This window comes from Filicampus tigris, chromosome 1 (genome assembly GCF_054856515.1).
Source record: "Filicampus tigris isolate MCC_2025a chromosome 1, RoL_Ftig_1.0, whole genome shotgun sequence".
NCBI classification, from domain to species: domain Eukaryota; kingdom Metazoa; phylum Chordata; class Actinopteri; order Syngnathiformes; family Syngnathidae; genus Filicampus; species Filicampus tigris.
The window spans coordinates 15,539,970-15,567,030 of NC_141217.1; the positions used below are offsets into that span (position 1 = coordinate 15,539,970).

At 41.4% G+C, this 27,061-nt stretch overlaps 1 protein-coding gene across 1 annotated transcript; it reads left to right on the forward strand.

Annotated features, from left to right (window-relative positions):
* Positions 1-25,859, forward strand: LOC147152978 (sodium- and chloride-dependent creatine transporter 1-like). The gene is made up of 14 exons (XM_086055427.1): positions 1-520; positions 7,861-8,151; positions 14,943-15,074; positions 15,161-15,452; positions 16,517-16,649; positions 18,055-18,189; positions 18,286-18,389; positions 21,202-21,326; positions 21,417-21,529; positions 22,389-22,529; positions 22,927-23,029; positions 23,105-23,205; positions 23,277-23,447; positions 24,950-25,859. The coding sequence occupies exons 1-14, from the start codon at positions 490-492 to the stop codon at positions 25,076-25,078; spliced, it is 2,001 nt and encodes a 666-aa protein (XP_085911553.1). The 5' UTR covers positions 1-489; the 3' UTR covers positions 25,079-25,859.
* Positions 25,860-27,061: the final 1,202 nt, after the last annotated feature.

The window sequence follows — 27,061 nt, forward strand, 5'->3', positions numbered from 1 at the left end:
CGTCACTTGTTCTCTCAGTCTGCACCGCGGCATCACCAGAAGGTCCACCACGGACTCCTGAATCGGCTTTTGGGAACAAGTCGTTGGAAAAGAAAAACATTTAAAGCGCACCCGTTCACCCTAAGGCACCGGCTCTTTTTCGTCTAACGGTCCTCCATGAGATTCTTCAGGCTTACCTTCAAGTGCTTCGTCGACTGCTTCTGAGTCTCCTGAGTCCCACGGTGCCTGCTGACATTTAAAAAAAAAATCATCTCTTGGCTGTGCTTAGGCGTTCAAACGTGTGGAAAAAACGATATATTAATATTCTTGATTGTATTTTTTATATTTCAAAGAGGCAAAATAAACTGAAAAAATCTGAAACGAGGGTGCTAAACATATATCTGCCTCTCTTGGCACGTTTACCCTCCCTCGTCTAAAAACCAACAACCAGCTCTCTTTTTTCCCCAATTCAAATTCCATACTCATTTTTTTCTGGGGCAGTTCAGCAATATGTCAACCGAGTTGGAAGAAAGTAGTCGAGGTGAGTATGTTGCATCATTGTTATTTGTCGTGTTACGGGATTGAGTCATAGCTTTAACGTTGTGCAAAGTGCAGCCTCAGCACCAGCATTTGAAATGCATCACTCAACATATGTCACCACAACCCCAAAATCTCATATCAGTTCAAACAAAATCTTAAATACTGGTTTGATGACTTTGACCCCCAGTCCAGAACCCAATTTGTTTTCAAACTTTGTCACTCTGACATGCATCTTCCATTTCCATTGAGTTATATGCTGTAAAATGAATGGATTGATGTAATCTGCCTCACAGTCAGAGGTTATGGGTTCAAATCTGAGCTCCTGCTTTCCTGTGTTGAGTTTGCACACACACACTGTAAATTTTTCGCTGTGACTTCACAATAAATTATTGGATAAATTTTACGTGACTTTCACACTACGGACTACAGCAATATACTGTGAAATGTACTCAGCAATTTACTGTAATTTCACATTTGTGATATTACAATGCATTGTTGTAAAATCACAACTGTACACTGTAACTTCACAGCTTCAGCGGCAAATGGATTACTGTGATATTACAGTACATTATTGGGGAATTACTACCTTTTGCTGAATTGACACTAATGTACTGTGAATTTAAAAGGGATAGTGTGGAAGTCATGCAAAAATTGTCCAGTAATTTAAGTAATTGAAAGTAATGCAAATGAAGTTTCCATTTACTGTGAAATTACAATTATTGAACAATTAAAATACACCACCCCCCTACCCCACCCACCACCAACAACACACAACTCTGAGGTACAGTCAATGTTTGCCCAATGGCATATTTATTTACGAATCAATATTATTCAACCTAACTGCCAAGAAATTCAACTTCCTAGTCATAAACTTTCAAAGCCATCTTAAAATGCCGAGAAACTGTGCAGAAACATGTGATTCAACTACCCATCTGTGTCACAATAAGAGGGTGGGAATAAGGCCAACATGGCAAGAGGAAGGGAGAGAGTGATAAAGTTTTTGAGGGACATCGATGTCCATTAGGAAACCAAAGTGTGAGAATGGGCGTTTATGAGAGAAGAGAAACGCTCACTCCAGTTTGATCTCTGACATCGCTGGGGCATGCACTGTGTTGAGGTATTTCCGCAGGATGACGTATGTCTTTTTCATTATTGGTTCTAGTCTCTTCGCCTCAATCATTCCTTACTCTGTATATACAGTCATACAAATGTATTGTGAGCATATAAGTGTTAAACGTAGGGTTCAAATTTGGACAAATAACCAAAGTCACCCAAATTTGAATTAAACAAAATTCACCAAAAAGACAGTAGATCGCATGCCTGATTAGATGTTTAGCAGATCCGTCTCCATAGTCTCCAAGGTTGTCTCGGTCCCCCCCCCCCCAAAATCTGCTGGGTCCCACCTCACACACCTAGGGCTGGGCATCACAGGGCAACGATACTATCGGGCGGCAGTTATAGCTTAGAAGTTGAAGTAGGTCGTCTCATGACTGAAGGGTCAGCAGTATGATTCCCGGTTGTGTATCTAAATAGATCTATTCCGCAGCAGTCCTGTTGCAGTGTCAAAGTGGGGTGAGCACAGTTGTATTTGATCAAATGAATGAAGGTCACATTTTATTTAGTGTGTCACAGCCATGCCAGAGACCAACTATGCACTATATCAACAACCCGGTTCAGGTAAATCGTAAGTGGAAAAGGGCCAAAATTACAGTTAATTACACATTTGACACCGTGTGTGCGATTGACATCGCAACATGCTCGCTGTGAAAAGGGTCCATGTCAAAGTGTCAATAAAGTAGTCAAGAGAGAAGTATGTTTTGTCGGGTTTCAGGGCTATTCACGGTCATATACAATGCTTTCGATCAAAATGTTGACGGATTTTACCCGTATATTGCCGTATTGGTCAACAGGACCTCTTGCCAACCTGGCCTCTCCTGCCATTTCCGTGCACTGTCTTCCTTCTCTGCGGTGTCGAGCAAGAGTATGATTCCTATTTTTGCACCCCACTCTTGTTTTCACTTGCTACAGAAGAGAGTGACATCTGCCTCCAGCAGTTTCACCGTGCTTGCCAATGTTGCCAAATGGTTTTGGATAGCTCCTGAATATAGAGGCTGGATAATGAGAAAATATCACCATCAGTCACCATTGTGGCCAAAATAATCAAGATGAACTATATTATTGTAATATGATATATAAGGAAAAAAAGTCCAACTTGCGTTGTCTCATAATGTCAAACGTCAACATGTAGCTTATACTTTGAACCAGTGTGGTTAAAAAAGAAACCTACCCGCTAACTTGCACGCAGGCCAAGACACTTAGCACAAAAGCGTACAGCTAATGTGAGCACAGATTGGCATTCTGTCCCAGGGGAAAAATATTTTCATTTGGTCCTGTTTGAGTTGTGACATGAAATCCAAATATGTCGTTAATGAATTTAAATCGTACATTTGAAGGAGAAGAAAGTCATACTTTGTAGTAAAACTGTTGAGATAAAAGCCTTGGAAAAAAAAAACTTTATTAGAAAAACTACACAGGAGGCGGTCGCGTATGTGACGTCATAGCTTTTGCTCACCCCCTGCAGCTTGGAGTGACTGAAACCTGGCACAAAACACACAGAAATCATCAGTCATAAATCAATTAATCATAAAACAGTGGCATTTCAGTGGGGAGGCCATGCTGCAGAAAGCGAGCGAAATCGATGACGTCACCTACACGACCTCCTCTTGTGTACTCTTGAGTCTTTCCAATTAAAAAGCTTATATCGCAACAGTTTTACAACTAGATCCAGACTCTTGTTTTATCTTCTGGGTTGAATGGAGAAGGTGAGCTGCGGCCTGTTTGCATTACACCAAGGTTATCTAAAGTGGTAATATATACTTTAAAATGAACATGAATCGTATGACACAGTTCATCAGTCAGTTTTTTTGTTAGCAAGTGCCCGAAACTGTTGAACGTTCTCTCTCAGCATTTCAGCTGTCCAGTAGCTAGCCCACTTCAGCTGTTTGGCCCAACCTCAATACCCACACTTGCACCCTACGGTTCTCAATAAAGTGTACACGTAGTCGAAGTGCACGTAGCGTTCGAGAGCGCAGGTTACAAGTAGTGATGGGAAAATGAAGCTTCATGAAGCACTTGTGATATATTTTACTCCTCTAGTTGGTGCTCTTGGTTTCAAGATAAAGGCTAGTGAATGGAAATTTATGACTGTTCCACTGCATCTTTGTACCAAGAGTGCCATCTAGAGGTGGCAAAAATGATCACAAGTGCTTCATGAAGCTTCATTTGTCCATCAATGGTTACAAGTGTACAGAAATTACAGAATTGTATTCTTGACTATACTAGCTCTGTTTAAGCAAACCATGTTGACAAAGTCTTCACTTCTGCACTGTTGTGACATCATAAGGGTGCAGGGAACGAGTCAATGAAAACTACAAAGGCCCAATTGCAATCCCCACACTTGCACCCTTGAGCCTCTCAATTGCGCGTTCCCATCGAGGCTGCGAGTGTGTAGGGTGTCCCAATTCTCAGAAGTCCCCCGTGCACCGACCCTTTTGCGCCCTTGTTCCACACTTCAACTGTGCCCGCATCCATGGTCCCTCAGCCGAAGCATATTACCCGCAATTCATTGCATAGTGGGAAACTGATGAAATTCGGTGGAATTTCGCTGCCAAAATAAAATCTCTTCAGGTGTAAATATCAAATTATTACATAGTTTATTATGTGTATATGTGTAATTAAATTCAATCGATGTTTTAAAGTCACCTGCAAATTTTGCCCTAGAGTAGCTGCCATACTTAACATCCTTCTGTACATGTGCCGCAGATCGTGTAAGAGCTGATAGTCCAAATAATGGCGCCATAGCTCCCATCAAATGCACTACCCGTGCCTCCACGGTTGATGATGCAGGGCCACAAGTCGATGATGTCACAAATGCATTGTCCCTATTCTGCGATTTTTGTGCACTTGTAACCTGCGCTCTCGAACACTACGTGCACTTCGACTACGTTTACACTTCAATGAGGACCGTAGAGTGCAAAGGGTTGGTATTGGGATTGGGCCTAACAGTTTAGGCAGGCTAGCTACTGGGTAGCTGAAAACACAGCTATCACTGTTAGCAAATGCTGTGAGAGAACGTTCAACAGTTTTGGGCACTTGCTAACAAATGAACTGATTGACGAACTGTGTCGTATCAGTAACGTTCATTTTAAAATAAATATTAGCACTTAGAATAACCTTGGTGTAAACAGCTCACCTTCTCCATTCAACTTAGAAGAGAAAACAAGAGTCTGGCTGCAGTCCTGTATGGAGAGTTAGGCTCCGTTGCAGGCTCCTCTCTCGCTTCCTTTTTTTTTTTTTTTTTTTTAATTTCTTGCGTGCAATTCCTGTAGAGTGCCAAATAAAGGTCAAGAAAGTCATACTTTGTGGTAAAACTGTTGAGGTATAAGCTTTTTAATTAGAAAGACTCAAGAGTACACAGGAGGAGGAGGTCATATATGCCGCGTATGTGACGTCATTGATTTAGCTTTCTGCAGCCTGGCCTCCCCGTTTTATGATTAATCGATTTATGACTGAAGACCGCCTACTGTATAGTTTTTCTAATTACATTTTTTCAGAAGCTTTTACCTCAACAGTTTTACCACCAAGTATTCTTCACCTTAAAATTTGTTTTAAATGAATTAATGGCATATTTGGATTTCATGTCACAACTCAGACGGAAACAAAAGACAATATTTCTCCCGTCACTTATCATTAATATTTTTTTCCAATCTAAGGTCCCAGGAGCTCGACCAGAAGCGGCTTTGTCATTTTATTACTGTGTTGCTGTTATATTGCTGAGCTTGTTACGATATAACAGGTTTTTTTTGATTGCAGGATTTTACAGTAAAATAACAGTTAAATGCTGTAAAATCCAAGGATGCTATAGAGTATTCATTGGGCTATTGCAGGGGAACTTAATTACAAGAAATTACTGTAAAATAATAATGTTAATTAATGTGAAATGCTGGTAATTTATTACAGTGTGGGATTTTCCACATATTGTGGCTTCTTCCAACATTTCAAAAACACCCATGTAAGGGTGACTGAAGACTGAGTTGTCCATAGGTGTGAATGGTTGTGCCATTATGTGAATGACTGGTCAGCTAAAATAGGCTCCAGAAATTGAAAATGAAGATGAATGAATGGAATGATGAGTTTCCTCAAACAGAAGTTCCATTTTGCATTACTGTCATCTTAATTAGTATAATTTCAATTCAAGGCAGATTTGCAGCCAGGATGTAGCCACAGCCATTCCTTTACCTTGCCCACTTTATGCCTCCTCTGATCACACACACTCCAAACTGCTCTGATCTGGATTGAGCTGCCTCGCTTTGCATCCGCAAGAGTCGGCTGCTCTAATAATCATGCGATTGTACCCCAAGGATGACTTTGGCTATTCTCCACTGTGACGCATCCTAAATATTGAAAAAGCAAACTCGGTTCCAACCAGCAGAGATGCCCGAGGTGCAGACATAGCGTGGTCAGTCTATTGCGCTGTGCTGCAGCACACCAATCATTCTGACTGAAACGCAGACAGGCACAATGAATGTCGGGGGAGGGTTCACTCAGTGATGACAACACAGCCGCAACATGAGTATAAACACAACAATTTGTCAGGCCAGCACGATGAAGATAGGATGCTGAGTATTTCTTGAAGCCTGAAGCGATGTTTTGAGTAATCGGCGAATAACGCACAATGCCTCTTTCCTTCCATCCGAATGCAGTGGTTATAAAAAACTATACACACCCCTATTCAAATGCCAGGTCTTTGTGATTTAAAAAAATAGCTTTGACAAATGTTTCTTTTTCTACAATTAATGTCACCTATTACCTGTGCAGCGCATTAAAAAAAAAAGTGCAATCTTCTTGAGGCGGTGGGGGGGATGTTTGGCGGTTAAAAATATGAATTTTATTTTGCCTTTGAGCAGATGCCTGTGGGTTTTGCGCTATCACTGACTGATATATTTGTCTAAGGCCTCACTTCCAGCGAAAGAAAAACCTCTGGGGCTGTTTTTGGGCGTGATGCTGACACCACCACGCTTCACTACCGGTAGTGTTTTTTGTTGAACATAGTTGTGTTTGCTTTAAAGATTAAGTAAGAAACTTAGCCAACCATATTTTGAGTAACAGCTTAAACTATTTCAAGCATACTTTTTTTTTTTTTTTAACGCAACCCACCCAGATTTATCATTAGACCCATAGCAATGCGTCTAACGGCCAAAATGCATATGTTCGGCAATCTCTGGTAACCTTCGGAGAGTGACGTCATTGCAAGAGAGTGAGTCGTCAGTCAGCCACTGCACTGCATTGTTGATTGTCCCGTTAACCGCTCTTTGCCACTATTATCGCGTTTTTCGCCAAAATGCCTCGACCTTTTGTGGTGAGGCATTGTTCACATTCAGGCCAACAGTTGTTTGATTGGCCAAAAGATAGTAGGGAACATAAATGGATCAGTTTCACTCCCTCAAAACGAATGAATTTCACTCCGGTGTTACAGTCCAACTGGCTTCCATATTAACTGGCTCCCGATTCCAGCTGAGGCCGTTCGGGCAATGCCAGTCCGGTAATTTTGTTTTTCTTGCAGATTCATCACAAGCAACATCGAAACAATAGTTTCGATGTTGACATCAAATGTCCCGACTGGCTGAAAGAAACTGGCCGCATAATGCCTTGGCACTGTTTTGCTTTGGTTTCAACTGGAACCAGTCTAAGACAAAGTGGAGGGAATTATGAACAGTTCCAAATTGCAGTCAGTGTAAGCACAAAACCTTCAGGCTTCTGCTTGAAAAAAAAAAAATACCAGGAAAGCCTACTAAAAAAGCTGAATGTATTTGGGGTTACTCAGAGGCGTTTGCAGACTCCCATGTGACATGAGTTTGAATGTGATTGGTTCATTCTGAACCACATCCCCAGTTATAAGAGGATGTGCACACTTGTGCAACCACATTATTATTATTATTTTTTTTTTTTTTTAATTCCTTTCTTGAAAAGTACGTTAGGTCACACTAATGGTGAAAAATGTTTGGAAAGGATTTTTCATGGTGTCGTTTTTTGCGATAAAAAAGTCTGACATTTGAACAGGGGTATGGAGACTATATATTGTAAATTAGCTGTATGCTAACTTCGGCACATTTACACAGGTATTGTACGACCAGTGTTTGTGTTTATCAATCTGCAATGTGCCTTTGAAATAAGAAAATAAAATGACAAAATATCTATCTATGGTTAATTTCACTCAAGATGAAGACTATTCATATCTAAGTCTCCTTCGGTTAACTATCTTTCCCACCTTTTCCCGTCCAGTGGAAATCAGCCTCCCTCAGTTGGAGGCTGGGGAGATATCTGAAGGTGAGGGCGGGGGATCGGCTCACCCCCTGGTACCGGTGCCTGGAGCGGGCTCAGGCTGCGCCGAGGGTGGAGGAGCCGGCCCGCCACAGATCCAGGACGGAACTGCTGTCCTGGCTGATGCAGTACCAGCGGTGGAGAGAGAAACCTGGACCAGACAGATGGACTTCATCATGTCCTGTGTGGGTTTTGCTGTCGGGTTGGGCAACGTGTGGCGTTTCCCTTACCTTTGCTACAAGAATGGAGGAGGTGAGTTTCACGAGCCATTATGTCATATGATGTGTAAAAAACTAACAGGGGCAAAGTTTGGGCTTTTTTGTCATTAATCATTTACAGTATTAAGCAAGGAATCAAAGTTTATCAGAAGAGGGGGTTTGAAATTTACTTCCCATGCGTGATTATGAAACAGTAGATCCAGCCATACATTTTAACCGCTTGTCCACATTGGGATTGAGGTTGACCCTCAACTGGTTTCCAGCACACATTCAGCGTATATAAAAATTCTACACACCTGATAAATCATTTCAAAACTTTCTCCACCTAATTTGACCTATCTGTAAAACATAACTGGTAAAACTCATTTTTTTTAATCTATTCAATAAGAGAAGCAAAAAAAATTAATTGTACAACTCGATTTATTTAATCTAGTCAAGAAGAGAAGTAAAAAAAAAACTGACATTGTGGTTGCACTAGTGTGCACACCCTCTTTTAACTGGGATGTGGCTGTGTTCAGAATTAATCAGCTAATCACATTCGTCTACTTGTGTTAAATGGGAGTCAGCACAACTAGGTATTATTTTAAGACCCTCTGCTTAAACTCAAGTGAAGTTCAGTTGTTCTAGAAGGCTTTTCCTGGCATTTTTTTGGCATTCCAGCATGAAGCCTCAAGGTGTTGTGCCAGCACCAGAGATGGGAAGTAACTAAGCACAAATACGTTGTTACTGTACTTGAGTAGTTTTTTCATGTACATTGAAATTCATGGAGTATTATTTAAAAAAAATACTTTTTAGTTTTATCCGTTACATTTCAACACTAGGATCTGTACTTTTTACTCGCTACAGTTTCAAAACAGGGTCGTTACTTTTGTTTTACTTGATGCATGACGATTAAAAATTCAATTAGGCCAATGTTCGTGGCTCTGCCAATCATATGAAGGGTTACACCCAGCTTGTGATTGGCGGTATCTCAACCTATGACATCTCCCGCGAAGACGGTATGCTATACCGGTTCCATAAGATTATTAATTGGAAGGTGAGAAAAAGTAAAACGATCGACGACGTGGAGTGTGTTGACGTTGAAACTGTCAACAATATAGGCTCGACTCAGAACAGACCAGCGCCGGCGAATCAGCAGCAGGCTTACGCCGACCCATGGCCTTACCTGCGGGAAATGTTTGCATTTCGAAGAACGATTCTTGGCAAATGCATTGTGTCCTGTGTAAACCTAAAATCCACGATCTTGCTGCCTACAAGAATTCCCCGTCCGAGAAAACATATCGAGGTAAAGCGAAATGAATGATCTCAGGTAACGACCAATCACGGCTCACTATGATTGTTACTGCTTAACTCATATTCCACAAACACAATATTAATCAAAATAGTACCGTGGTTAGACTAGTGGGGCTACATGGAACATCATCTTGTAAAGACAATTTTTGGTTTGACTTCCCTTTTAAATGTTGACAGGTGTGTCCTGACTCCCAGCTGACATGAATTTGAATGTGATTGGTTAATCCTGAACACAGCAACATCACAGTTCTAAGAGAATGTGCACACTTGTGTAAACACATTATCTCACTCATTTTCTTCAATTGAGTTATATAGACCATATTTAGAGGATATAGACCACATTAACGGCGGGAAATGCTTTGAAGAGATTTATCTTTGTCCCATTTTTTAGTGTCACAAAAACCTGCCATTCGAACAGGGGTGTGTAGACCTTTTTACACACAAAAAATCATTTGCACTCAAACTTATGAACAATTTAGAGTCTCGTATTTATCATGCATGTTTTTGGAATGTGGGAAGAGAAACCCAAATGAAGCAAATGAGGCAAGCAAGGGGAGGACATGTAAACCGCCGAGGTCGTAGAATAGAATCATGAAAATGATCATTTCAATCATTAGTCATAATGTTCCGTGATTTCGCCAAGCACCCTACAAAGCATAATTAAAAGTACGCGCGTTACAGTTCTTTGTTCTTTGACCTTATGATGACAAGCTGTAGTAATATTATGCAAATCACTTAATGGTTGACTAGTCATGTACTATCTGCTATGTAAGTTTAAAAAACATCAAGAATTTGGGTCATGGATGCATAGCCTGCTGATGGCTGTTGTTGGCAGATAGGTCCAATATCCCGTTGGCAGAACAAAGTCATGCCTCCGGTGTGGATATTGTCATGTCGCCAGGTCACAGGTGTTATTAATGATCTCTTTTACAATCTGACGAGATAAAGAAATTGTGGACTATGCAAGGTTTTGTCATGTGACAGTTTTAAACGAAAGCAAAAATGAACTGTAAATAATTGACTGTAGAATTTACAGTAAATTACTGGCAAAAAGGTTGACAGCTAATTATTGTAAAATCTCTGTTAATTACTGTAAAAATATATTAGAAAATATTACTGTAAATGGTTTACAAAGTTTTACTGTATATAAATTACAATTATTTACTGTATTCTTTTTTTTTTTTTTTAGAAAACAGCAATACATTGTAATCTAGTTTACAACTTTTTCTTGTATTCTAATAAATTACAGTAATTACCCGGCAACTAAAGTTGCCAGCAAATTCCTGTAAATAAATAATACAGGGCAGCACGGTGGTCGACTGGTTAGCACGTCCGCCTCACAGTTCAGAGGTCGTGGGTTCGATCCCGGCTCCGGCCTCCCTGTGTGGAGTTTGCATGTTCTCCCCGTGCCTGCGTGGGTTTTCTCCGGGCACTCCGGTTTCCTCCCACATTCCAAAAACATGCATGGTAAGTTGATTGGAGACTCTAAATTGGCCCTAGGTGTGATTGTGAGTGCGGATGTTTGTCTCTGTGTGCCCTGCGATTGGCTGGCAACCAGTTCAGGGTGTCCCCCGCCTACTGCCCAAAGACAGCTGGGATAGGCTCCAGCACGCCCGCGACCCTTGTGAGGAGAAGCGGTACAGATAATGGATGGATGGATAAATAATACAGTATGTTGTTGTAAAATGTTTTTAGAGTTAATAATGGTTTTTTCCATTAGCTGCTTTGCAAATAATGCGGATTGTGAATGAAACAAATAATAGCAGAGTTTCAGAGCAGCTACAAAATACTTTTATTCAACTTTATTAAAAGAACATCTTCAAACATTGTAGAACAGTTCTTATCTTTTGGATCCTAAGCAGAAAGCCATTTGTAGTCCATCAGCCACCTCAGCAGGGAGGAGACATGAGGATTGATGGTGTTCTTCAGCGTTGCTGTTTTTGTGCCAGTGCTGGGGTTGATTCCAACAAAACATTTAAGACACTAAGTCTTGCAGAATAAGGAAGCAGCAGTGTTCTTTCTGCATCAGCTGCAGTCCCCAACACCTGAAAAATCCCCTTCAATTGGCTTTGGTCACTGCGGGTTTCAGTGGTGGTGCTCACTGTGTGGCTCCCTCTAGCTCTGCAACAAATGAAGCACAAGTTGCAAAACACACGACATGGTAGACCATTACTTTATTATCTTTAACTAACGGGACTGCGTCTATGAAAGCAAAGGATCAAACACGGAAAAGCGAGCACCTAATTTAAACCCAGTTCCTACGAAGGTAGCTTTTCCAGCTCTGAGTAATTTTTGAAATTACAATATCGTGAGCCTTTGTAAAGTATCGTGAGCTTTTTATATTTAGCCAACCTCCCCACAATATCGTGATAATTATCGCACCGCGATGTTCATACCGTGATATCATCGTATCGTGACATCTCTATTGCCTCGCTGTGAGCACGTACCTCCCCCAGCTCCTTTTCCTCCATTCACTTTATTATAGCCGCTTATCAGATGTACATGATGTCCTGCAGTCACATTGGCGTACGCCTCTCCCTGTGTCCTTTCCATTTTCATCCATGCCAACGTGTCCAAAAGTAACCTGCTCAGATCATAGCCTTTACCCTTCTCTTATCCTCGCCCCTCCCACTTGTCCATATTTTTACGATGTGTTTTATTGAAATTAAGGCCAGTGAGTGGTTGCGTATGTGTGCGCGCGTATATCTTAGTTCAGCCCTGCCTCTCTCTCATGTGCGTGTGTGTCTTGTGACCCACAGCTCTGATACCCACCTTCTGGTATCGGATAACAATGGCCTGCTTCACACAGTCCACCCCCTGTGCTCCTGGCCCACAGTGTTGCAGCTTTATAGAGGTGCTCTCTCTATGCCTGATAAGGTGGCATATGGACAAACAATAACAAGAACTTGCCCTCTGCATTTTCTTCCTTGCCCTACACGTCGGCACATCCACTGAACAATTCATTTTGTGTCCTTGAAAAGCCCAGAGTAGACCTTCCAACACAACAACAGTTTCAGATAAGAGCTGAGTCCGACTCCCACTGTGTCACACCATACGCATCGGAATAAATGTCCATATTTATTTATTTGTGACGCTGCTGCTCGGCCTGCTGTGTATGGTCCAGTTGTGATTAAAGAGGATTTACTTAAGCCTATTAAGGACGCAGTTCCCCATAAGTTCAGCCAATAGGTTGGCTTGGGGTATCTCTGCAAAAGCCTTTTCCTCCGCTCATTCCATTCACGCCTCCCATCTCATCTCGTGCTCTCTTCTCTGTCTCTCGCTCTCCCGCCCCTGTCTCTTCTGTTTGAGTCACGCTCACCAATGTTGCCTTATAAGGCTACAGCCCTCTGCTACCAGAGAATGACATGGGAATGAGGCACAAATTGCAAATCGATAACGCCGCTTCGGTGCCAGTCGGCACGTGTCATTGCCGTGTCATTTTATTTTGGGCTTTTGCCAGATTCCCCCCTTCCCAGCTCCGGCATCGTCCCACTTTTTTTCAGCCTCCCTCCTCTGTGATCCATCCATCTTTCCCTCCTTTGCTCTTAGCCAGCCTGTGCGCTGCGTCACAGGCGGTCACATGACCAGCTCATTTGCTCTGTGGAGGCATCACATAGTGATGTGCAATTCTGTGCAAACGACATCTTGGATGTCCCCTCGTTGTAATTGACCCTCGTTTCTGCTCTATTGTGTCTTTATTATTCACAGGATACTTTCTATAGATGATTTCTAGATAGTGTGTGTGAAAAGCAGCTAGCACTGGGCCAAAGCCTGCACTCCTGCAACTCCACAGTTGGGTTAAAAATAACACAATTTGGGGTCAAAATTGGACTGATACACAAATTGGGTCAATTTGACCCACTTTCTTGTATTGTTTTGTACAAAACAGACCATTTTTGAGATTGTTTTTTACAAATCTACCCATTTTGGGGTTGTTTTGTGCAAAAACAACCAAGAAAGTTGGGTCAAATAGACCCAAGTTGTTTATCGGCCCATTTTTGACCCAAAATTGTGTCATTTTTAACCCAACTATTTGTAGAGTGTGCAAATCAGAACAAAACAAGTACTCGCTTTCTCTCTCAGGACTAATTACTCATTAACAACTCCATCATTCCTTTGCCGTCCCTGCTTGCTTGCCTCTTCATGCGCTTCAGAACCAAAGATCAAAATCTGTTTTTCTTTTACTTTACCTACAGTTGCATTTCAACATCTCCAAGCTTTACGTTCTGTTATATTAGTCTGTTTGCTGTGTCTAGTGTCACACATTGCAGTCCATGATAAGTAGATAACATATGTTATATACCATGTCACTATATTTGTTCATCTAGATTTGTGACATAACTCCACCTTTCACTGCTATTTACTATTTAGATGCAGTACTGTATAAGGTTTCAATTAGAGCCCGAACGATTAATCGGCCAGCCGATTATATCGGACGATATTAGGACTTATCAAGATAATAATATTTGGTGGGAGTTTCACAGCAAGTAAAGGACATATATAGCTGATAGAATGTTATTCTGTGTGATTTACATCATTTCCCATCCTCTCATATGCCCATTAAAACGCAATGTCTGTAAGTATACAGGGTGGTTTAAAAAAAAAAAAAAAAACAGGCCCCGAAAGACGATTTCGATTTTGGAAAATTGAAATGAAAAGGCCAATGAGTATAATGTTTTTTTGGGGTCACCCTGTACAGTATGTTGACAACATTTATATTATACTATATGTGCTTCCAGTGTGTTATTAATATCCATCCATCCATTATCTGAACCGCTTATCCCCACGAGGGTCTCAGGCATGCTGAAGCCTATCCCAGCTGTCTTTGGGCAGTAGGCGGGGAGCACCCTGAACCGGTTGCCAGCCAATCATAGGGCACATATAGGCAAACAACCATTCACACTCACAGTCACACCTAGGTACAATCCAGAGTATTCAATTAACCTACCATGCATGTGTTTGGAATGTGGGAGGAAACCGGAGCACCTGGAAAAAAATCCACGCCAGTATGGGGAGAACATGCTAACTCTGGCTAGAGCCCGGAATCGCACCCTGGACCTCTGTACTGTGAGGCCGATGTGCTAAACAGTTGGCGACCGTGCCGCCGTTGTTAATATATTGATACCAAAATGTATACATTTACTTGCTAACTCAGTTTGGGTGTTATAACGAGTGAACATTTCCATCCATAATCCATTTTAGATTATGGACACCTGTTATATGAACACTTCAGCTCAATGTCTGAGAACGCTTGACTCTGTGTATCACGCTCTGAGGTTTATTACTAATGTATGGCTTTGACCCATCATTGTGAACTGTATTCTCGGGTGGGATTGCATTCTTTGTTCACCAGAAGGTTAACTTACTGGTACACTTTTACTGTATTCACAAGGCTATTCTTGGACTATTGCTATTATTACTCTTTTTTAAGAATAATCGTCCGATTTATTGGTTATTGCGTTTTTTTTTCTGTGAAAAATCCAAATTTGTATCGGCCTAAAAAAAAAAAAAATGTTATGTTTCCCGTTGCAGGTGTGTTCCTCATCCCCTACTTGCTGATTGTGTTCATCGGGGGGATCCCTGTCTTTTTCCTGGAAATTGCTTTAGGGCAGTTCATGAAGCAGGGGGGGGTTTCCGCCTGGAATATAGCACCTCTTTTCAAAGGTGAGACAGGAAGGTCAGACAGGAAGAGTACGCAGTGGATGTTACTTCATTGATTCATATCCTGATCTGCTTCTCCTCCCGACCAGGTTTGGGCTTGGCCTCAATGGTGATTGTGTTCTTCTGCAACACCTACTACATCATGATTCTGGTGTGGGGTCTCTACTTTCTCTTCCACTCTTTCACCAACCCACTTCCGTGGGCCACCTGTGGACACACTTGGAACACCCCCAACTGTACAGAGGACTTCCGCCGCACCTGCCACAACCACAGTACTGCTCAGTTGTCTCTGCCACTGAACGTGTCCGCGACCCTTTCACTGATTAACGACAGCTGCATGGAGACGGAAGGCATGCGCTCCCCTGTCATTGAGTTCTGGGAGTATGTATCTCTTTTCTTCAACTTGTAACATATTGGATACACATGATTCCAGACGCCTAATTTCTGGTCTTTTTCCTTCTGGACATTGCTATGAGTTCAACTTTGAATCGTTTGGTGAAGGTCATTTTCTATTCTACAATGCACAAAACATTTTGGAAGAATTTTCAAAATTCCCACCAACGCATTCACCAAATCTAGTAGAACCTCTGAAGGAGAGAAGACCAGCCTTTGAGACATTGCCATTTCGCCCCCCAAAAATACATATGTGAATTGAATGCAAGCAAACAATGTGCATGCAAACAACAAAATGTGTGAGCTAACTGACAGGGTGGACCTTGTTGGCTAATGTTAGCATTTATGAGTACACGATGGAGATTCAGTTAGCAAGTTGACTGTTTAAAAAGTAAATTTGGAATTTGTGGAAGGTTTTTATTTCAATTGATATTTCACTATGACAGAGTGGACATGTTAGGTTTGACAGCATCCAACTGCAAACATTATATGATGAAAATGATGAAACATAGGTGTAAATACTATATATATTCTTCAAATATTCAATGGAAGCTGAAACACAATTGAAGAAAGACAAAATGCTGGTCATAAAGTCACTGAAAACATCAGAGGGTTTTTTTCCCATAATGACAGAGTGGACACATTTTCAGGGACATATGCAAAAATGTTCAATATGATAAATATATTATACGGTACATACATGATCAAAATAACACATTTAATCAAATATGTAAAAATAAACATAAATCCATGTGGAAGAAAATATTAGTATAATCTAACTCACACCGGCGGTACACATTGCAGTTAGTAGAGCGGTGTATGGGACATGCCAAAATCACATACATCTAATGAAAAAACAAAACAAACATAAAATAATATAATAATAATTTGTCTATAGAATACCGGTACTTGGTGTGGCAATCTAGTTTCACAAGCCTTAATGACCGACGTTCTCTGCGTAGAATTGGTCTGGACTTTCTCAACATCTGCTAAGCTATTTACTTTGTACTTTGTACAGTATATGAGTTTGAAGCTTGTGTTCTCGTTCACAGACGCAATGTCCTTCGCCTGTCCAGTGGCATTAATGAACCTGGAAACATCAGCTATGAGATGGTGCTTTGTCTCCTTGCCACCTGGGTCATTGTTTACTTCTGCATGTGGAAGGGGGTCAAATCCACGGGCAAGGTAGGTTTCATCTTGGTTTACAAATCACTAATCACCATGATGGGTACAGCATTTTGAGTTTACGCAGCATAGATTAATCATCATGTATTTATAACCAGTCTCTTTCCGGTACCAAAGTTGAGAGCTGAAATAATCGTGGCATTTTGCCCTTTGACCCCCAATCAGCTTTGGTGTAGTGAAAGGATCAGTGTCTAGACCGAAGTCCGTAAGAGCTTACATTCTTCTGCTTATTGTGTGGTTGGTTTTTAATCATGTAAGTGTGCACTTCTTCAACAACTTCAGTCAGATAAAAAATATACAGTAATCCTCCCTCCATCGCGAGGGTTACGTTCGGTTCCCGAGCACCCCTGTAATGAACCTTATATAAATACACACTATTAATGTTTTATAGAATTCACAGCACTTATTTTCTAAGGTATTTAAACACTTTTAAAACAATTAAAAACACATTTTAACACATACAATGATATATTAAGAGAGAGAACAAGAGCAATGGAAAACACTCAAATATTGTAGAAACAGTAATAAAAAAATAAAAAAACGCAAGATAAATCCAAGATAGTGGGACCACAAAGCGTGACCCGCGATATAGTGGGGGATTACTGTATAAATACACTGATCCTTTGTGGTGCGCTATAATGAGGAATTTTCAGAGTGTTGTATTGTTGTAGCGGCTCAACGCAGTGCCATGTTTAGTAGCCGGCAGTATAATGGATAGTCTATAGTTTGTGTCTCCAGTAGCCAGATCTCAAAAGGCAAGGGGAAAAAAAGAATGAGAAACAGCTAACCTGCCTGCTGTAAGCCGATTAGCAACGTTCCACCATATTTGCAATTTGGAAAGAGGCCATTCTCACCCCTAGATCAAGGCAAATATGTGCTTTCTCAGTACTTGACTTTTACCATACCGACTTAGCCTAGACTGTTACTAGGGTAGCAGGGGCAGCGTTTTTCGAGGTTTGAAAAGGTTTGCCAAAAACCCCTGCTATTGCAGGAGGTTTACAAATTGTCTGGCTTTCCATTTTACAGGCTACCTTTTCTTCAAAGTAACTTGACAGGGCCCATTACACATCTACACCGAGGACCTAATGGGCTTAAGACTTGAGTATTTACAAAGCAGGTAATTGCTTAATCAAAGTGATAAAAACATACTTTGGTGCAGTTACTTTTGACCATAACAAATAGATCACATTGATAAGCACTAGTCTGTTTCTAGTCAATACAAATGTATCTTTTTATGCACTTCATTTAATGTGACAAGTTTGAATGTCTTCAACAGTTTACTGTTAATTTTCACTATGTGAGTTCTGACACATAGTATTTCACTTCAACTTCACCTAACCACCAAAATCCTGCATATTTCTCCCCTACCTCCTGCTCATCATCTGTATTTTCCCCTTTCCTTTAGATTGTGTACTTCACAGCTTTGTTCCCGTACGTGGTTCTGGTTGTTCTTTTGGCCCATGGTGTCACCCTACCTGGAGCATTAGATGGGATTATATACTACCTGAAACCAGATTGGTCCAAACTAGGAGAAGCACAGGTAGATTCATATTTGTTTTTTTCAAATATTTGGCTGCTTAATGAACACATAGCTCAGTCCTACAACCAAGAAAACATTGTTCCGCCTTTTTGGTAGGTGTGGATTGACGCTGGTACCCAGATTTTCTTCTCGTATGCCATCGGACTGGGTGCCCTGACTGCACTGGGCAGCTACAACCGATTTAACAACAACTGTTACCAGTAAGTTTAAACACTGTGCGAAAACACAACCGCTCCGACTCTGGAAATAACTCAACATATCTCAAATCAGCCATACTTGCGTGTTGCTTTCTGTGACCTTTGACCTGAGTACTACAAATATAAGATTTGAAATGTGGAACACAAAACCTGTGCTGTTTTCCCAACAATGTTAGTTTTTGTCTTAATTTTAGTCTTTTGGATGATAAGGCTTATTAGCTTTAATCACATTTTAGTCATTTCTGTATTTGGGAGTTTTAGTACAGTTTTACTGTCGTTTGACAAAAACTTGAAACGTTTTTATTCAAGCTTTAGTAACATCATTTTGACAAAATATTATCATGTTAACAAATTACCAGTAGAATGGCCTTAAAACCATTCAAACAAAAATCAATTTTGATAGCTTATTAACCACATGACTGGGACACACCCTGTTCTATGCAAGCCCACTAGTTGAAACAAGGCATTCTGATAAATATTGCGTTTGTGGAATAAGAGTTAATCCACCCATTTTTAGCCATCTCCGGGGGCGGCCATTTTGTCACGTCGGTCGACTAAAAATGACATCAAAACTGCTCAGGGCTCAGCTAGCGACCAATCACGGCTGCCCTTTTTTCTGACGACGAGCCGTGATTGATCGTTATCTGAGCTCTGAGCAGTTGCGATGTCATTTTTAGTGGACGGATGTGACAAAAAGTATTAAAGTGTTCTGCCCAATAGTTTGGATTTATTGACATAAAACGTGAGCTCATCATGATCACCTCCACAAAATCAAAAATACGGTGGCGATCGCTTCTCCACTTACACAGGCTGAAGCGGACAAGAGCATGAATGCGCACACGAACCCGACTGGTTATATTTCGGACATTCAGCTACGCTAAACTCGCGTCAACTCTCAGGAGGCAGACGGCAACTGGCAGCGGGCAAGCAATCAAGCTAGCATGGAACTTTATGAGCAGTGTGGCCGCATTAAAACGTACCATTTCGGCTGTTATGTTCCAAATTGGACGGCGTGTTGTAGGTGGAAAAACTGGGGCCATTCCTCATCCAACTAAATGTGCATGTCTACTCATTCCCACTTCAGTCTCTGTAAATACCCTGACTGGTGTTTAATGCCTTGCCCGAAGCAGTGTTTTTCTTTTTCTTTTTTTCTTTTTTTTTTTAGCAAAGAAGCAGTGTGCGCTCATCCCAGCATACATCTATGTAGCTCTGCTCACTTTCGCATTTCGTCATTCTCATATAAATCAGCCAGGGCCACGCCTTGGCCTTGGCCCTGATAGACACGTAGTAATGTGAAGGAAAATAAGAGTGAAAGAAAGTCCTTGGCCCTGATAGACCAAACCTACGTCGGAGGTTGTGAAGCGTCGTGGCGTCTGAATGCGCCGTCTGTTTGGTGTAGTGGCCACCGTGTCGTAACCCGTCTGTAAGCGTCTTGGGGGCGTTTACGTATGTTGAATCGGCGTCGCCAGTCATGACATTTGGTCACTCTGATTGGCTGTTAGCTATCAAATCCGCTGCCTTAATCTTCTTACAAGTACAACAGCGAGGGTTGACAATGTATTTCACAATACAGTGTCAAGAACGCGATGGTTTACTTCACGTAGGAGTTCATCGTGAGCGAAGAATAGAGCTGAATGCATTGTTTATGCTTGTTATCCCCCATTTGTATAATCCGCCCCGGCCAACAGCTTTGCGGTTGGGTTTTTCTAACCATGAGAAATGGTGACTACCGCCGCCGATGGTATAGAAGGGTATTACATCTTCTGCATGCACAAAAGGTACTTAAATGGTCAGCGTCGCTGTCTGTCGTTGCGGTGTATTCCTCCAGCGTGACGTGCCGAAAGCCGGCCGGACGCCACAGGGGGTAAGCGTCTGTCACTGTTGGCCAGCGTCTTTTTGGTCGATCTAGGTCTTTAGACTGGCTCAGGAAAAAAACATGTACAATACATTTACTGTAGCTCCAGTGAATCAGTGTTTGGGGTTTTGTTTATTTGTTGCTAACAGCGGTGATAAATTGAAATTGATAAATCCTCCTACATTGAATCATTCGCTTGCTGTAGTTGTTGACATAGTTAAAAGACTAATTGACCCGTAGCAAGTATAGTGTGGCATGACAATTTTTTACGTGGCTGTTAAGTGATGTCTTAATTGTTTATTTAACGGTAAGTGTGGCTAGAGAGGACATTTAATTTCTGCGGTCTAGATACAGTATGCACTGCTTTGTTAACCCCCACCTCAATTGCTCACTTGTTTTGATTACGCATGTGCATTAGGATTCCCCTGAGTGCTCTCAGACATGCTCGGACATGCTTCTGCTGGATGAGCGAGCCTTGCAGCTGCACCAATTTATTAATGACCATCATCAATTAATAGCATTCTTTCCCTCTGTCAGAAAGGATTCATCTCGTTGCCAGCACATTGAGAAATTCATTTCATTGTAACAATGATGCAAACTTGAAAACAGAGAGAATCTGAGTTCATAGTTTCCATTTTTATACATGCATGTGTGTTTCATCCCGTGAGGGGATATGTTTAGATCTAGCAAGTAGCCCTTAGGTCTTTCACCCTGTCTCCCCTCAGACCTTGAGCCAAACTTGCTGTTGCCAAATTTTCTGTGCATCAGCACGATGACAACAGCAGCTTGTGGAGATATATTTATCTGCTTGTTATCCCCCATTTACCATCCCAGCACAGCCCTTCTCTTGCCAATATTCCTTGTGTCCTGCTAGCCATGTTTGAACATATGAGAATGCGTACTTTTCTCACTTGTAATCCTACATTTTGTGTTTGTCGTCTTTTTATGATCTTTGCCTAGGGATGCGTTTGTGCTGGCACTCATTAACAGCGGAACCAGCTTCTTTGCAGGCTTTGTTGTGTTCTCAGTGTTGGGCTTCATGGCTGCAGAGCAAGGTGTGGACATCAGTAAGGTAGCTGAGAGTGGTAAGTACACGGAGTATGCCGGAAAACAAAACACTACATGGAAGGCATTGCCGAAATGCTTTTTACACTGAGTTGTTTGTTAATGTGTAGGACCTGGCCTTGCGTTTATTGCCTACCCCAAGGCTGTGACTTTGATGCCTCTGGCACCACTCTGGGCAGCACTCTTCTTCTTTATGTTACTTGTACTTGGCCTGGACAGTCAGGTAAGGTAGTCTCAAGTCTGTATGATAAATTAGATCTCTTTCTTTCACTCTTATTTTCCTTCACGTTACTACGTTTTCCACTTGTCCAGATTTAGTGTTGCATTTTTGTGCAGCGTGTTAGTTGTGTGTCTGTGCCTACATCTATTGTCATTTGTCAGTGAGCTTCTGTCTGATTCACAGTCATTCTACTGTCCATTCATGCTCTCTCACTGGCTATTCTTTGCCTAGTTTCTTGTCTGTGCTGAATGGATCATGTGACAGTAGCTACTACAGCTGTTACCCTTACAGGTTATTTTGGAGGTTGCCCCTCGTGATATGCTGAAACGTTCTTGCAAAGATGATACCGTTACAGACATCCCATTAATGCTTTTTTTTTTTATTACAAAATTGGAAATCTGTGTTTTTCACAGTACAGCGACGATATGGACTGTATGATTGCATATATCGTCGCTGTCCTGTGAAAAACACTTATGTCCATTTTTTTTCCTTTTAAAATTTTTACATGAATGGGTTTTCCGTATTACAGACATCCCATTAACGTCAACATTTTTTTTCTGAATTACAAAATCGGACATACGTGTTTTTCACAGAACAGCGACGTTATGGACTGTATTATTGCATATATCGTCGCTGTTCCATATCCATTTTGTTTTTGTTTTTTTAATTTTTAAGTCAAAGGGGTTTCTGCTTTACTGACATCCCATTAATGTGAACATTTTAAAAGAATTACAAAATTGGACATACCCGGTGCGTTTTTCACAGGACAGCGACGATATGATGTCAAAATTGTAATTTCCATGATAGATGTTTCTCTGTGACTCATATACATTCCTGCTGTCATTTGACTTTTTATTTCAAGTTTGTCGGAGTAGAGGGTCTGATAACCGGAGTCATGGACATGCTTCCACCCAAGTCCGCCCTGGCCTCCTTGCGGCGAGAGGTGGTGGCAGCCATCTGCTGCGTCATCTGCTTCTTCATTGACATGTCCATGGTCACAGAGGTACAAACTTTCGTTCATCCCCTCACATGGTTATCCGGATGTCCGGAGAATTTATATAATAATTTTAACTTTTGAGAAATTGGACAAAAGCCTGGGCTTATCAGTACCAAAGTCCAGTTATGATTCCTTTTGGCAAGATTATTCATTTGTATGTAGCCACCAAAGTACGGATAGGTGTCACTTAAAAAAACGTTGATATGGGTAAATTTTTACCTACAAATATGAAACAATGTGTCCTCAAGGCTGCTTTGAGGATGTTTTTCTGACACGTTTCAATGGGCACATAAAAACATTTCTGGCATGACTAAGCAGTTGAAAGGCTCCAAATGGGTCACATATAAAATATTAACTGCAAATTCTTAATGTTAACTATGCTTGCGTTCTTTCTTCCTACCAGGGAGGGATGTATGTCTTCCAGTTGTTTGACTACTACTCTGCCAGTGGCATCACGCTGCTGTGGCAGGCTTTCTGGGAGTGTGTGGTGATTGCGTGGGTCTATGGTAAGATACAAGCCCTGCATTGATGAACAATCAATGGCGGTAGACTTTCACATTGTTTTTGGAACCTCTTGGCAGGCGCAGACCGATTCATGGATGACGTGGCCCGTATGATCGGCTATCAGCCCCTTCCCTACATGAAGTGGTGCTGGTCCTACATCACGCCCCTTGTCTGTGTGGTAAGTGCTATTTTGTATTGTCATATTTGGCGTGCCCAACGGTAGATGGTGACATTGAAGTGTGCTTCTAGGGAGTGTTCCTGTTCCATGCGGTCAACTACAAGCCGCTAACCTACAACACTGTGTACACATACCCATGGTGGGGTGAAATGCTTGGCTGGGCTTTGGCCCTTTCCTCTATGCTTTGTATCCCACTCACTGTTGTCTACAAGCTGCTGCGCAGCAAAGGATCACTGCGGGAGGTCAGTATGTTTGGCGGCATGTCCAGACAAGTTTTCTTGTGTTTTCTCCTTGTAACTGTCACAATCTGAAAGAATGTCTCACCGTAGATACTGCTGTTTGCTACATGCCATTTGGATTTCTCTTTCGATAGCAAATGAATAGTTCTCGATGTCTGTTGTTGAATTCAAGCAACTGGACTTGATTTTTCACCTTTCTTCCAAGAAGCTTCTTTGACGACAGCACTCTGAAGCTGGTAACCAGGTCATGATGTCATTGGATTTTCTTTGTGCTATACATTTGATAGTGGCGGTAACAAACATCAATATGTACTGGAGTCAGAAATTAGTCAGCCGTTGTCCCTGACTCGTTTCCTTAGGTTGGATTGTGGTAAAAATGTCTTGACAATCATACTCCAAAGATGCAGAAGAGCTTGCTTTTCACTTAATCCATGTAATGCATGGGAACAATAGCACAGAGTAGCAAACACACAATCATGCCATCCAGTTATCTGTCAACTGTTTGAGAAATAACATGCTTAGACCAACAGTATTCTCATCCAGATTGAAGGGGTTTATTGACACTTTCCTATGCATCAAATTGATAGCATCATGATGCTGTGCCATACAACACTTCCTTTTGCCAGTATCTATCTATCTATCTATCTATCTATCTATCTATCTATCTATCTATCTATCTCTTGAGCCTTGTTCATGAAATCATGAAGTCTGAATGTGGCTAGACTGGGATCAGTGTGATGGCAATGTCGATTAGACCACCCAGTTTCTCTTTTCAGTGAGGAGTGCAACAATGCCAAAGCCCTGTCTTCATTAAATGTTTCAAAGAATCAATGACCCAAATATCGTCAATGTCAAATTTGCTTTTTACCTGAATCGGTCGTCAGCCAATTGCATAACACCTGGTGACAGTCTGACCTTAGTTAAGGTGTAAGGTGGTACAACTAAGCCCAACACACCAAAATGAAAGTCACAAATAACTCAAGACTACAGAGGGCACACAGAAAAAAATGTGTAAAGAATGGACTAGTGACTCTCAAGACAATATTTAGTCACACAGATGCATACAAATCACAGTGAAGTTAACTCATCATTGCAGGACAACACCCCAAAAGAAAAAGACTCTTTCTAGGACACCTGACAGATAACTCTGGTACCATGGTCTTTCAAACTCTGTGATGTTTGTTCAAACCTGGCCTCATGTCATTCCTACAACTCTTACCAACTGCCATTAACTCATTCACTGCCGTTTTCAGACCGGACCCTCTTTTACCCTTACGTGTTTTTTAAAAAATTGAAAAAAAAAAAAAAAAGATATGTAGCTATTTTTTTAAAAACGTTTTGGAAGTGAATGAGTTTAATAGATTGGAACATAAACCCAATGACATAACGGTTTGGGGAGCATTGCAACATCTCTCCAGTGGCTCCAGTGATTCAAGTTGTGTTAGCTGCTGATACAATCACTAGAAATGACTGAAATCAATTTGCTTTCATCTTTCCTCATGCAGCGCTGGCAGCACCTGACCACCCCAATCTGGGGCAAACATCACCTGGAGTACCTTGCCCCAGAGAGCGAGGCCAAACTGCTGCCTCCTGCAGGATCTAAGAATGACCATCTCTTCGAAAGTGCCGTCTGATAGTCAAAACCCCTGAGACACGAGCGCAAAATTAGTTGTCCTTTGTACACCAGCTCTCTTAAACAAGTTCATCTATTACGAATAAAACTTACTCCCCACATCGGCGTGGTAAGAGCAAGGCGCACCCTCAAGTGTGAGAACCATGGCTAAGCCCAACACAGATGGACCTAATATTAGATTGGAAAATAAGTGAGACCTTCCCTCTCAGTGATGACAACTGTCCATTGCCTTCTTCTACTCTTTCCTGCTCCTTGACACTTCTCTGCTCACCAGCTCTCCCTTTTTCTGCTTCCCGTGCTGTCCTGTCTCGCGTGTGATATGTCCCTTGTACTTAGCACTTAGGCGCTTTCTGTCAGGGTTGCAGCAACTTCATCCATTTCGATAGTCACATCACTATGTGATTAAATGAAAATATTAGTGAAACCTCACATCTGCTGCTAAAATGCCACGGTTGGAGATGTGTGTGTGCGTGCGCCAGTGGTTGGCAGCTGTCTCCATGTTGCTTTGCACCAACTCTATTCCATCATGAATTGTACAAAAACAAAACACAAAAAAAAATAAAAAAATAATGAAGACAATCCATCTCCAAATCCAAATGTGCTATGGACTTATGTATCCAGTGTTTGTGTAGAGTCTGTGATTCAGTGTTGTCAATATTAGGACTGCATCATTATCAGTACCCCCGCCGCCCCTATGAAAGTTACACTTGGATAAGAACAATCACAGAAAAGGTAACAGTATGGATGACTATGAGAGACTCAATAAAAGACCCCAAAATGAATGTTTTCTGTTTTTGTATGTATTTATGTTTTTTTGTTGTTGTCTTTTTTATAGTACGCCTGCTTAAGCTTTGTAAAGCCAATGAACATTTTAAAGTCACCTGACACAGCATCTGTGATATCTGGCAATGACAAAGAGGGTAGGTGTTTGAGAAACAAATCCTTCCAGTTGTTCACTTAACATTAGTCGAAATCAATAATTGCTCAGCTCACAAAAATAGAAATGCCATAATAAAATGCCAACATGACACTGGGTCCTGGAAATAGAAAGAAACTCAAGAAGTCAGCAGAATCAGATGTGTGAATTGGCCTACTGACTATAAATAAATCCACGCAGAGTTTCAGTTTTTCCTGCCACCTTAAGCATAACTATGAATGCAATTCCAACCTATTCTTCAACATTTGCGGCCACACACTCATACAATACAATTTTATTTATATAGCGTATTTCATAACATAGCATAAAGGACCCACCCATATCGAATAGTCTTAACTTTATGATTAATATAGCTGCATCCATTGATGAGTTGTTGAAGGCAGACACCAGACCGCATGCAGCACGAAGCACGCTCACGTGTCAACATTGTAGTTGGTGCCATTGACATTTTAGTTTTGCCGTCCGCCTCTCATAGTGGCTATAAATACACACTATTAGGCCTGCATTACCCTCTCCAACTCGAACCCCTTCTCTAAAGGCCACAAACTGTAAGCGCGTCACTGACGTATAGGTGGCTTTTCTCATTAAGCAATATCATAAAAAAAAAAAAAACTGTTGCTGCGTTGCCATGGCAACCATATGAAAGTGACGGACTGCCTGCAAAGGGGGAGGAGACAACGCAGACCAATGTGAGGAATGGAACGCCATCAGTACAAGCGCAGAACGGGTCCAGCTGAAACAGGCTGGCCCCTGGTGGCCACATTGTGCTGATGCATCGAACATGAACTATCCATTTAAACAGAGAGTAAAACGTTTTTTTGACGATGTGGAGTACTGAATCATGATTTGTGGCATTTGACCAAAAGGGGTGAGAATACACAGGTGGGGGACAGTTCAACCAAAGAACAAGCGAGGGCCCACTTTCGTACACCTTAGATTAGAATATTGTCTGCTTGACTTTAGTCGGGACTAAATTGACCTTAATTGGCATTTATAGAGATAGGCTGAGGTTCACTTCAGTTTCCCAAAAGTTCTTGAATGTCTGCA

Coding starts and splice junctions, on each gene's coding strand:
- LOC147152978 (XM_086055427.1), top strand. CDS start 490: ATGTCAACCGAGTTGGAAGAAAGTAGTCGAG. Junction 15,075..15,160: donor TATAGCACCTCTTTTCAAAG/GTGAGACAGGAA, acceptor CCTCCCGACCAG/GTTTGGGCTTGGCCTCAATG. Junction 21,530..22,388: donor TACTTGGCCTGGACAGTCAG/GTAAGGTAGTCT, acceptor TTTTATTTCAAG/TTTGTCGGAGTAGAGGGTCT.